General features: G+C 34.7%; 1 protein-coding gene across 1 annotated transcript in view; it reads left to right on the top strand.

Annotated features, from left to right (window-relative positions):
• bdl (borderless) overlaps nt 1-12,759 on the top strand; it is a 191,576-nt gene that overhangs the window by 148,227 nt on the left and 30,590 nt on the right. Inside the window, 3 exon segments of the mRNA XM_069819236.1 lie at nt 26-130; nt 133-210; nt 5,429-5,681. Coding sequence (XP_069675337.1) covers nt 26-130; nt 133-210; nt 5,429-5,670 — 425 coding nt within the window. The 3' untranslated portion in view covers nt 5,671-5,681.

Below are 12,759 nucleotides of genomic sequence, written 5' to 3'. Positions count from 1 at the left end.
GACTGTGTGATTCCTAATGTTGCAGGTCAGTTCCAGCAGATTGGACCTCCAAGAAACGTGTCTGTAAGACTCACAGTTGACGGCTACCTCGTGACGTGGCAGCCCCCGGAATTCGGCTCAGAGGAACTCCGGAGTACATAGTCCGGTGGACACAGGCCTCCAGGGAGTACATCTATGGCAGCGCTGAGACGCGGGACACCACCTTCATAGGTGCGTGATAACATTTCTTTGTATCGTGTTAGCGAACAGTTAAAAATCATAGACAGTATCAGAGTAAAACAGACATAAGAGGAAAAAGAGTTAAATTCTGACTTAACGTTGTGAAGTCCTGACGTTTTACACGCTTCTAATGGCATAAGGACATGAAAAGGATGGAAAATTATAAGCATAGAAGAATGGGAGAGATAAGGTTGGAGAGAATGAAGAAAGAGAGTAAACATTTAAAGTTGAAAGACGACGAGGAGAACTTCAAGTGCAAAGAGAAGGAGAAAATGAAAACAGATGAGCAGAAGAAAGAGAAATTGAAGACAGACTAGAAAAAAGGAGAAATAGAAGACCTGTGAGAAAGAGAAATTGATAAGCGGTCACAAATCTGGAAAATGTAAGAAATTGAAGGAGAGAGAATAGGAGAAGTTGAAGAAGGATGAAACGAAACAATGATGACAGGGAAAAAAATAAGAGGGTTTTGCTGAAATAGGGGAAGGAGACGCTGAAGCAAAGGAAAGGAGATGCTGAAGAAGGGTGAAAAAGATATTGTAGCAGAGTGAACGAGATGATGTAGTAGGGGGAAGAAGTTATTATGACAGGGTAAAGGAGATGATATAAGTAGCAGGAGGAAGAAGATGCGGAAGTAGACCCAGTAGTATGGAGATGCTGAAACTGGAGAAGCAGTTGCTGAAGCAGGGGAAGTATTTTCTGAAGCAGAAGTAGTTGCTGAAGCAGGAGACGTAGTTGCTGATGCAGGAAAAGTAGTTGCTGAACAAGATATTGTATCAAGGTAAAGGAGATTATATAAGTAGCAGAAGGAAGAAGATGCGGAAGTAGACCTAGTGAAATAGAGATGCTGATACTGGGAAGTAGTTGCTGAAACAGATGTTAGAGTTGTTGTTGTTGAAGCAGAGGAAGTAGTTGCTGAAGCAGGGGAAGTAGTTTCTGAAGCAGAAATAGTTGCTGAAGCAGAGAAGTAGTTGCTGATGTAGGAAAAGTAGTTGCTGAACAAGATATTGTATCAAGGTAAAGGAGATTATATAAGTAGCAGAAGTAAGAAGTTGCTGAAGTAGACCTAGTAGAATAGAGATGCTGATACTGGGGAAGTAGTTGCTGAAACAGGAGAAGTTGTTGAAGCAGAGGAAGTAGTTGCTGAAACAGGGGAAGTAGTTGCTGAAACAGGAGAATAGTTGCTGAAGCAGGGAAAGTAGTTTCTGAAGCAGAAATAGTTGCTGACGTAGGAAAAGTAGTTGCTGAACAAGATATTGTATCAAAGTAAAGGAGATTATATAAGTAGCAGAAGGAAGAAGATGCGGAAGTAGACCTAGTGAAATAGAGATGCTGATACTGGGAAGTAGTTGCTGAAACAGGAGATGTTGTTGAAGCAGAGGAAGTAGTTGTTGAAGCAGGGGAAGTAGTTTCTGAAGCAGAAATAGTTGCTGAAGCAGAGAAGTAGTTGCTGATGTAGGAAAAGTAGTTGCTGAACAAGATATTGTATCAAGGTAAAGGAGATTATATAAGTAGCAGAAGTAAGAAGTTGCTGAAGTAGACCTAGTAGAATAGAGATGCTGATACTGGGGAAGTAGTTGCTGAAACAGGAGAAGTTGTTGAAGCAGAGGAAGTAGTTGCTGAAACAGGGGAAGTAGTTGCTGAAACAGGAGAATAGTTGCTGAAGCAGGGAAAGTAGTTTCTGAAGCAGAAATAGTTGCTGACGTAGGAAAAGTAGTTGCTGAACAAGATATTGTATCAAAGTAAAGGAGATTATATAAGTAGCAGAAGGAAGAAGATGCGGAAGTAGACCTAGTGAAATAGAGATGCTGATACTGGGAAGTAGTTGCTGAAACAGGAGATGTTGTTGAAGCAGAGGAAGTAGTTGTTGAAGCAGGGGAAGTAGTTTCTGAAGCAGAAATAGTTGCTGAAGCAGAGAAGTAGTTACTGATGTAGGAAAAGTAGTTGCTGAACAAGATATTGTATCAAGGTAAAGGAGATTATATAAGTAGCAGAAGTAAGAAGATGCTGAAGTAGACTTAGTGGAATAGAGATGCTGATACTGGGGAAGTAGTTGCTGAAACAGGAGAAGTTGTTGAAGCAGAGGAAGTAGTTGCTGAAGCAGGGGAAGTAGTGGCTGAAACAGAAGAATAGTTGCTGAAGCAGGGAAAGTAGTTTCTGAAGCAGAAATAGTTGCTGACGTAGGAAAAGTAGTTGCTGAACAAGATATAGTATCAAGGTAAAGGAGATTATATAAGTAGCAGAAGTAAGAAGATGCTGAAGTAGACCTAGTGGAATAGAGATGCTGATACTGGGGAAGTAGTTGCTGAAACAGGAGAAGTTGTTGAAGCAGAGGAAGTAGTTGCTGAAACAGGGGAAGTAGTTGCTGAAACAGGAGAATAGTTTCTGAAGCAGGGGAAGTAGTTCTGAAGCAGAAATAGTTGCTGAACAAGATATTGTATCAAGATAAAGGAGCTTATATAAGTATCAGGAGGAAGAAGAAGCGGAAGTAAACCTAGTGGAATGGAGATGCTGAAACTGGGGAAGTAGTTGCTGAAACTGGAGAAGTATATGTTGAAGCATAGGAAGAAGTTGGTGAAGCAGGGGAAGTAGTTTCTGAAACAGGAGAATAGTTGCTGAAGCAGGGGAAACAGTTTCTGAAGCAGAAATAGTTTCTGAAGCAGGTAAGTAGTTGCTGATGTAGGAAAAGTAGTTGCTGAACAAGATATTATATTAAGGTAAAGGAGATTATTATTTGCAGCTGAGCAGAGCATAGGTTATTATGAAACTAAGAAAAAGAAACCGTGGTTTGATGAAGATTGTTGCATGGTAGTAGAAAGAAGGAAACAGGCAAAATTGAAATTCTTACAGGATCCAGTTGAGGAGAAGAGAGATAATTATTTCAATGAAAGACGGGAAGCAAGTCGTACACTTAGGAATAAAAAGAGAGGTTACTTGAAGGAAAAACTGAATGAGGTAGAAACAAATAGTAAGAATAAAAACATTCGAGATTTATGTAAGGGTATAAAGGAATTTAAGAACGGATATCAGCCAAGGGTAAACGTGATCAAGGATGAGAATGGTGACTTGCTTGCAGACTCTCCATCAATCCTAAACAGATGGAAAAACTATTTTGCGCAACTACTAAATGTACATAGGCCAAATAGAAATGATCGGGACGGAATTGAAAAACAAACTGCTGAGCCATTTATACCCGAACCCACGCTTTCAGAAGTCGAAATTGCGATAGAAAATCTGAAAAAGTACAAGTCTCCAGGTATCGATCAAATTCCAGCAGAATTAATACAAGAGGGTGGAAGTGCATTATATAGCGAAATTTATAAACTTGTACTTGCTATTTGGGAAAAGGAAATTGTACCAGAACAATGGAAGGAGTCCATAATTGTACCTATTTTTAAAAAGGGGGACAAAACCAACTGTGGTAACTTTCGAGGAATATCACTTTTGTTGACGTCGTACAAAATTTTGTCCAATATTCTTTTGAGAAGATTAACTCCGTACGTAGATGAAATTATTGGGGATCATCAGTGCGGTTTTCGGCGTAATAGATCGACTATTGATCAGATTTTTTGTATTCGACAGATAATGGAGAAAAAATGGGAGTATAAGGGTACAGTACATCAGTTATTCATAGATTTCAAAAAGGCTTATGACTCGGTTAAGAGGGAAGTATTATATGATATTCTTATTGAATTTGGTATTCCCAAGAAACTAGTTCGATTAACTAAAATGTGTCTCAGTGAAACGTACAGCAGAGTCCGTATAGGTCAGTTTCTATCTGATGCTTTTCCAATTCACTGCGGGCTAAAGCAAGGAGATGCACTATCACCTTTACTTTTTAACTTCGCTCTAGAATATGCCATTAGGAAAGTTCAGGATAACAGGCAGGGTTTGGAATTGAACGGGTTACATCAGCTTCTTGTCTATGCGGATGACGTGAATATGTTAGGAGAAAATACACAAACGATTAGGGAAAACACGGAAATTTTACTTGAAGCAAGTAGAGCGATCGGTTTGGAAGTAAATCCCGAAAAGACAAAGTATATGATTATGTCTCGTGACCAGAATATTGTACGAAATGGAAATATAAAAATTGGAGATTTATCCTTCGAAGAGGTGGAAAAATTCAAATATCTTGGAGCAACAGTAACAAATATAAATGACACTCGGGAGGAAATTAAACGCAGAATAAATATGGGAAATGCGTGTTATTATTCGGTTGAGAAGCTCTTATCATCCAGTCTGCTGTCGAAAAATCTGAAAGTTAGAATTTATAAAACAGTTATATTACCGGTTCTTCTGTATGGTTGTGAAACTTGGACTCTCACTCTGAGAGAGGAACATAGGTTCAGGGTGTTTGAGAATAAGGTGCTAAGGAAAATATTTGGGGCTAAGCGGGATGAAGTTACAGGAGAATGGAGAAAGTTACACAACACAGAACTGCACGCATTGTATTCTTCACCTGACATAATTAGGAACATTAAATCCAGACGTTTGAGATGGGCAGGGCATGTAGCACGTATGGGCGAATCCAGAAATGCATATAGAGTGTTAGTTGGGAGACCGGAGGGAAAAAGACCTTTAGGGAGGCCGAGACGTAGATGGGAGGATAATATTAAAATGGATCTGAGGGAGGTGGGGTATGATGATAGAGACTGGATTAATCTTGCACAGGATAGGGACCGCTGACGGGCTTATGTGAGGGCGGCAATGAACCTTCAGGTTCCTTAAAAGCCATTTGTAAGTAAGTAAGTAAGTAAAGGAGATTATACCTAAGTAGCAGAAGAAAGATGATGCGGAAGTAGACCTAGTGGAATGGAGATGCTGAAACTGGGGAAGTAGTTGCTAAAACAGGAGTTGTTGTTGAAGCAAGTGAAGTAGTTGCTAAAGCAGAGGAAGTAGTTGCTGAAGTACAGGAAGTAGTTACTGACATAGGGGAAGTAGTTTCTGAAGCAGGGAAAATAGTTGTTGAAGCGGGGTAAGTACAGTGCGATCGGGAAATCTTTCGAGGAAATTGTCTCATAACCGTACAGCGAAGAATTCTTCACTCTTTACTAGGAGAAACAGAATCAATACACTTAAGCAACTTCAAGTTCAAGGAATTTATTAAGTTAAGAGGAAATAGAGTAATGCAGAGCATTATTATTGCTAATTTTTACACTATTTGTTTCCCAGTATTTCAATGTCTTCTATTAGTTGCATTTATTTGCAGTTCCAAGCCTCGAGGAGGATAAGACGTACTACTTCGAGGTGCTGGCCGTCTCCTATAACGAGTACCAGGCCGCGAGTGCCAAGTACGTGCTGCACGTACCGGGTTATCGGCAGATACGCGCTATCGCGGTGGGCGTGGCGGTGGGCATCGCGTTCCTACTGGTGGCCGCGGGCGGTTCCTGGTACGTGCGCCGACTATACATCAAGAGGCTCAGACAGGAGGAGAAGGATGAGGCCTACTGAGCAACCACCAGGTACGTCGGTTACTCTAAAAGGAGACCGCCGCACGGCATCGTGCGCCTCGGCTATCGAGCGGCCGTCTGCCGGCAAAATATCCCCTTACTGGTCGGACGTTTTTCCTAAATAAGACCCGCAATTGTTTTCATCTATGGCTAATTGTTACTTCTTTCTTTGACAATTATAATCGTGAGACTAGTGGCTTGTGCAGCAAATGCTGCAAACTAAGTAAATTAAACGTTCAAATAAAGATTTTTAAGATTTATTTTCAATAAAGAATTCAGACATTTTGAAAGTTATTTTCTTCCGTAATAATGAAACATACTCCCTCTGAATGGTTTTTTTATGCCAAATACTTTTTCTTGAACTTATCCACCTTCAGTTTTTGAGTTTCAACGCGAAAACGCAAGTAACAATGTTAGGACGATCAGTGGGTTTTTCATGTGGGAGTAAAGCAATAGCTATTTCAGGTCATTGTGGATTGTAGGTGAAAGTTAAAAAAACGTCAGGTTTGCTATGCTTTCGAACAATAGACATATCATCTTGGTATAGCTGTTGCATATAGAGCTTGAAATGTAGAGGGTAAAATCATTTTATTCTGCTAAGAGATCTTGCTGAAATGATCGCGAGACTACAAAATATACTACATGCCGCCATTCAGTAAATTATAGAAATGAAGATCTAATGTCATATATTCTCTACATTTACTTACATAACCCCAACAGTTTCACTTTCATATCATCAATATAGCATTAATACGTACAATTAATGAAAAATAGTCGCATCATGGCATTAATTATAATAATATTTCATTTCTAATGGTAATAATATAATCAAACCATCTCAAGTTTTGTAGATTTTAATATCCAATACACAGCTGTACTCATAAAATTACACATCGCAGAAAAAGACCTGTAAATTATTTTTAGTAAGCTTTTTAATAACAAATTGAATTTGAGCTCTAAATATGTCAGCAATCCTGCAGGTCATGCCCTTTCGTGTAATAGCCTATTGTTTATTGTAGGCTGGTGTGTGTTTTGTTTTATTCCGAAATTATGCAATTAGTCCTCAAAACTGACGAAAGATGGATTTTGGAAAATATGAAAATTATGTAGGAAAACTAACGTTTCACTGAAAGTTACTATTTTTCTGAAAAACTTCGGGTTCTAAGCTTCAAAGTGAGGGGTCATTTATTAAAATCCGTTCAGCCGTTTTCGCGTAATTTCCATTACCAGTTCAAAAAATATATATACTTCGACAGGGAATTAAAGAAATTGTTTGTTTCTTCCGTTACTATGGAAACCTATTCTGTATATAATTATTACTCGTTATACTCTTTCGTCTACTTTCTTACTTTTATCGTGTTTTATGTTCAATGATATTTCCTTTTAATTTATATTTATGCAAAGTAGACATTAGTGATAATGCACAAGTATATTTTTAGATTTTCACATACTGCTAATGGCTTCATTGCCAAATGCAAGGCACTAGACAACAACAACAGATTTTCACATAAATATACGTTTTCTGTAACTTATTCCTCATACTTGAAGAATTTGCTACGACATGCCATATCTCTGACTATAGCGAGTCACTTGAATGTTTTTTTTTTTTTTTATGTGTAGTGTGTACAAATAAATTCATCCCTGAATGGTGCACACTAGACATAATATGAAACCTTCATTATCACAATGGTAATTTCTTCAGAATCAGTTAAAACGACTTATTTTTTTATATAGGGATATTTTATAAATGAAACTAATTGTACCCGGCGTAACATACGCCATTCTATGAGATCTTAGACGTTATCAAGTAAATATTCATACATTTCATACTAAACATAATTAATATTTTATATTGTTTGTAGAAGTAAGTTCTGGTTGAGTGGAAGAGAAGGCCTGAAGGTCTTAATTCTACCATATAAATAAATAAATAAATAAATAAATAAATAAATAAATAAATAAGTAAATAAGTAAGTAAGTAAATAAGTAAGTAAGTAAATAAGTAAATAAGTAAGTAAGTAAATAAGTAAATAAGTAAGTAAGTAAATAAGTAAATAAATAAATAAATAAATAAATAAATAAATAAATAAGTAAATAAATAAATAAGTAAATAAATAAATAAGTAAATAAATAAATAAGTAAATAAATAAATAAATATGTAAGTAAGTAAATAAGTAAATAAGCAAGTAAATAAATAAGTAAATAAATAAATAAGTAAATAAATAAATAAACAAACAAACAAATAAATAAATAAATAAATAAATAAATATGTAAGTAAGTAAATAAGTAAATAAATAATCGAATGAATAAATGAATCGAGGAATGAATCATTAAATCAGTGAATGAATAAATTAGTCAATGAATAAATTAACGAATCAATGAATAAATAAATAAATTAATTAATAAATTCACGAATCAATCAATGAATAAATTAGTCAATGAATAAATTAACGAATAAATGTATGAAAAAATTAGTCAGTGAATAAATAAACGATTCAACGAATAAATTAGTCAATGAATAAATTAACGAATCAATGTATGAATAAATTAGTCAGTGAATAAATTAACGATTCAATGAATAAATTAGCCAATGAATAAATTAACGTCAATTAATGGATAAATTAGTCAATGAATAAATTAACGAATAAATGAAAGAATAAATAAATTAATTACTAAATTAACGAATAAACGAATGAATAAATTAGTCAATGAATAAATTAACGAATAAATGAATGAATAAATTAACGAATCAATAAATGAATAAATTAGTCAATGAATAAATTAACGAATAAATGAATGAATAAATTAATGAATCAATAAATGAATAAATTAGTCAATGAATAAATTAACGAATCAATGAATGAATAAATTAGTCAATGAATAAATAAATTAATCAATGAATGAATAAATTAGTCAATGAATAAATTAACGAATCAATGAATGAATAAATTAGTCAATGAAGAAATTAACGAATCAATGAATGAATAAATTTGTCAGTGAATAAATTAACGAATCAATCAATGAATAAATAAATTAATGAATAAATTAACGAATCAATCAATTAATAAATTATTTAGTGAATAAATTAACGAATCAATCAATGAATAAATAAATTAATGAATAAATTAACGAATCAATCAATTAATAAATTAGTCAGTGAATAAATTAACGAATCAATCAATGAATAAATTAATTAATGAATAAATTAACGAATCAATCAATTAATAAATTAGTCAATGAATAAATTAACGAATCAGTGAATGAATAAATAAATTAATGAATAAATTAACGAATCAATCAATTAATAAATTAGTCAGTGAATAAATTAACGAATCAATCAATGAATAAATAAATTAATGAGTAAATTAACGAATCAATCAATTAATAAATTAGTCAGTGAATAAATTAACGAATCAATCAATTAATAAATTAATACGTGAATCAGTGGATAAATTAATGACTGTATAAACAAATAAGTGAACGTGTAAGTAATTATACTAATAAACAAATAAATTCATAAGTAAATAAATAAATCCATTAACTAATAAATTAAATAATATATAAAACGATTAATAAAAATAATCTTGTTCTTCTCAGATTAATGACCCTAATGATTATTCCTTGAGAATGCAACATAATAGGTCTGGTTACTCGCTACTGAATAGAGTATGTCTCCTAAAACGTTTTCGTAATAGGAAATACATATATGAAATGTATCCAGCTGTTTGCTGACAACATAAAGTCCATTATAGTCCACTGTAGTTATTGTTTTCACGAGAAATGAGGGGTATTTTGATCGGTGTTCATTGTAGATGCCTGTTGCTAGTAACCAGAGTTGGGGTGTAGTCAATATATACTGCAGGGCTGTCTTTTCTGCAACTAGTTAGTACTGATAATTTTAATTTACTTCTTTGTGTTTAGATGCCTAAAGTTAATATTAATTAATGTACATAATAATGAAAGAACAAGATATTTATCATTGAAGGAAAACTGCTATATACAAATCTTTTACCATTTTACCATTTACAAAATTATTTAATTGTGTCTGGTCGTATGTTTTCATATCTTACGTATACAATATGCTGGTCAGATGTCAATAATTGCGTCCATGCTAACAACCTCATACATGGCGGGAAAAGAATAATTTATTCAATGCGGAAAATTTACGAGAGACAAGGAAATGTGAAGCATATTGCCATTTTGCAAATCCTGCTGCCATGTAGATGTGTAGACTCCACCCGCTTGGACTATATGTTACAAGTGACATGTTTATCTCCGAACTGAATTCCAATGCCTTTGCCAACAACTTATCGAAGTTCAGAGTCGTCGCAACAAACAGAACAGGATTTAGGGTCGGGTAATGTTTTATTCCCTACCCATCCGCTATAAATCTCTAGTGAGCTGAGAGTGGGAAGAACCTAGACACAGAAGTGATGGAAAAACATATAAAAGAATATAAACTGATTGTCATCTCACTAAAAGAGGATAAGCTTTGGTGGTGGTTTTTATGATACTGTCATCGGTAGGAGTTATTGATCTAAAAATAAGTACACTATAGCAAAGATAATTAAACAAAGCTTCAAGGTTGGAGAATTGCTGAGAGGGAATGCTTTGTCTACAACGTTTTTAGTTAATATACTTAACCTTTCTTCCCATGCCAACAAGCAGTAGCTATAGCTCAGCGCATAAACGTGAGATTGGTAATGAGTAGAGCTCGGACGTTACGCAAAACCCCTTTTTTAACTCGGTAGACAGATCCAAAACCTACATCAACACATAAACAAAATACACCCAAAGCTACGCTACACATTAGAAATTGAAAACAACAAATCCATAAATTTTCTAGACATCACAATAACAAAAGTAGACAACAAACACACATTCAAAGTATACAGAAAACCCACAACAACAACAACAACAACAACACACATACACAACACATCCAACCACCCCACACAACACAAACAAGCTGCATTCCGAACAATGGTACACAGACTACTCAACATACCAATGAACCAACAGGATTACAACGAAGAGCTAAACACAATCAAATACATAGCACAAGAAAACGGATACAACCCTAACATAATAGACAACGTAATACGTAAGACAAAACATAATCACAAAAAACATAAGAATGCAACACAAACTCAAGAACACAAAAAATACATCACACTAACATACGAAAACAAAAACACACACAAAATTGCAAACTCGTTCAAGAAATTAAATTCCAACATCGCATACAGAACAAATAACACTCTACAAAAACATCTCAACACACAAACAACACAAACAAATACAACCACACAGGCGTATACAAATTCAAATGTAACACCTGCAACAACTTCTACATAGGACAGACAGGCAGATCGTTTCAAACACGTTACAAAGAACACATCACACCTATAACAAAATTACAAAACACCTCCACATATGCAGAACACATCACAAATGCTAACCACACCCACAGAGACATCAACACAGACATGGAAATACTGCAGATCCAACCAAAAAGCCAGAAACTCAACACACTAGAACAATATGAAATATACAGACACACGAAAACACACACCAACGATATTCTCAACACACAACTCAATTTCAAAACACATACACTCTTTGACTCTACACTATACCACAGGAACACACCCTCACAGGAAACAGAACAAGTGGCGCCAAGACCAACAACGACCAGTTCTGAAGATGACCCGTAAATAGGTCGAAACATTAAACGAGGTACATTGAAATTTAACAGAGGAAAGTCTTACCATACATATTCCGAAGTGATACAGTGTTAAAAGTTGTGTAATCAAGATTTCAATTCAAATTTATTCACAATTTACATTTGAAATGACACATATGAATATATAACCCGCGCTAAACTGGAGAATTCCCACGGTATCTTTGAACCGTGCCGTTACGTTTAGCACCAAATTTAAGTAAATACACAATCTCGCCAACATAAGAACACGACGTTGGTGTGTGGCGTCGTTGGAGGGAGAAATTTGTTTCTTTTCTCTCTCTGCCTCCTTCGTTCTGAACATTACTGAGAGATAGCACCACTGTTAGCTACAAGGTATATTTGCGCAAATATATCGAAGTAGATTACGTGACTTATTACGTGACTTAGATGAGAGTCTCGGGACAAAATAGTTTTGCTATATTTCGTTTTTTATTAAATGTTAAGCACAGGAACGCCATTTCGTAATTTTATTTAAGAAACAAGCCAAACAAATTATCTTTGCATCAAAAACGGATGCTCCCTGGACCAAATTATTGTTTTTTATAATTGTTTGAATGCAACAGAAGCCAGAAGTCTTGCACTTGACTAATGCAGTGAATTATTTAAGAATATAGTCGCGAATTTTACTACCACCATTTCGATTGTCTTCTGTTTGACACGGCTCGGTACGGCCCGGTGACTAGTGGCCAGCGAGTAACGTCGACTATCGACATTGCTCTGCCGTGGGTATTATCCAGTTGTTCCTTATCTAATAGGAAGTCTTGCACTTTTGGCGGAACGTAATACTGATACTATAATATTTCAATATTGTCTTATGAATTTGTTTAAAATTTAATTTTAATTATTTAAAAATTAGCATTTCTTTAGAATGATGATAATTTGAACTATTTTTACCTGTTTGTAATGTGCCCCAAATTATCATTGATTAATTCCAGTACGCTAAAAACAGTATCCATTTTTAGTCTAAATCTTGCCAGAAATTCTTCATCGTCATACTCATTTAGTACATCAGGTCTATTATGTCTTATTTTCCGCATTCTCAAAAATATATTACATACAAATTCTCAGCCAGTAACAGAGATTCACGTCTAATGTTATTGGTATTTTATAATTTATTTTATACATAATTTAACAGCGGCTGAAAGTATGGAATAACTTATTCGGAAGACATTCTCTTGATAATACGCTATTTCGAGTTGGTACACACATTTCTCGCGTAACCATGGAATTAATTTTAACAGGACTTTATTCCGTGCTCGTACAACAGAGCCTAAATCTATTGTTATTTGCAATGAATATTTTCATGTGTTGTATATTTTATACTTGCATTGGACAGAGATTATGTTT

This window comes from Periplaneta americana, chromosome 2 (assembly GCF_040183065.1).
Source record: "Periplaneta americana isolate PAMFEO1 chromosome 2, P.americana_PAMFEO1_priV1, whole genome shotgun sequence".
NCBI classification, from domain to species: domain Eukaryota; kingdom Metazoa; phylum Arthropoda; class Insecta; order Blattodea; family Blattidae; genus Periplaneta; species Periplaneta americana.
The sequence above is the reverse complement of the archived record's forward strand: the minus strand, read 5'-3'. Positions and strand labels throughout refer to the sequence as shown.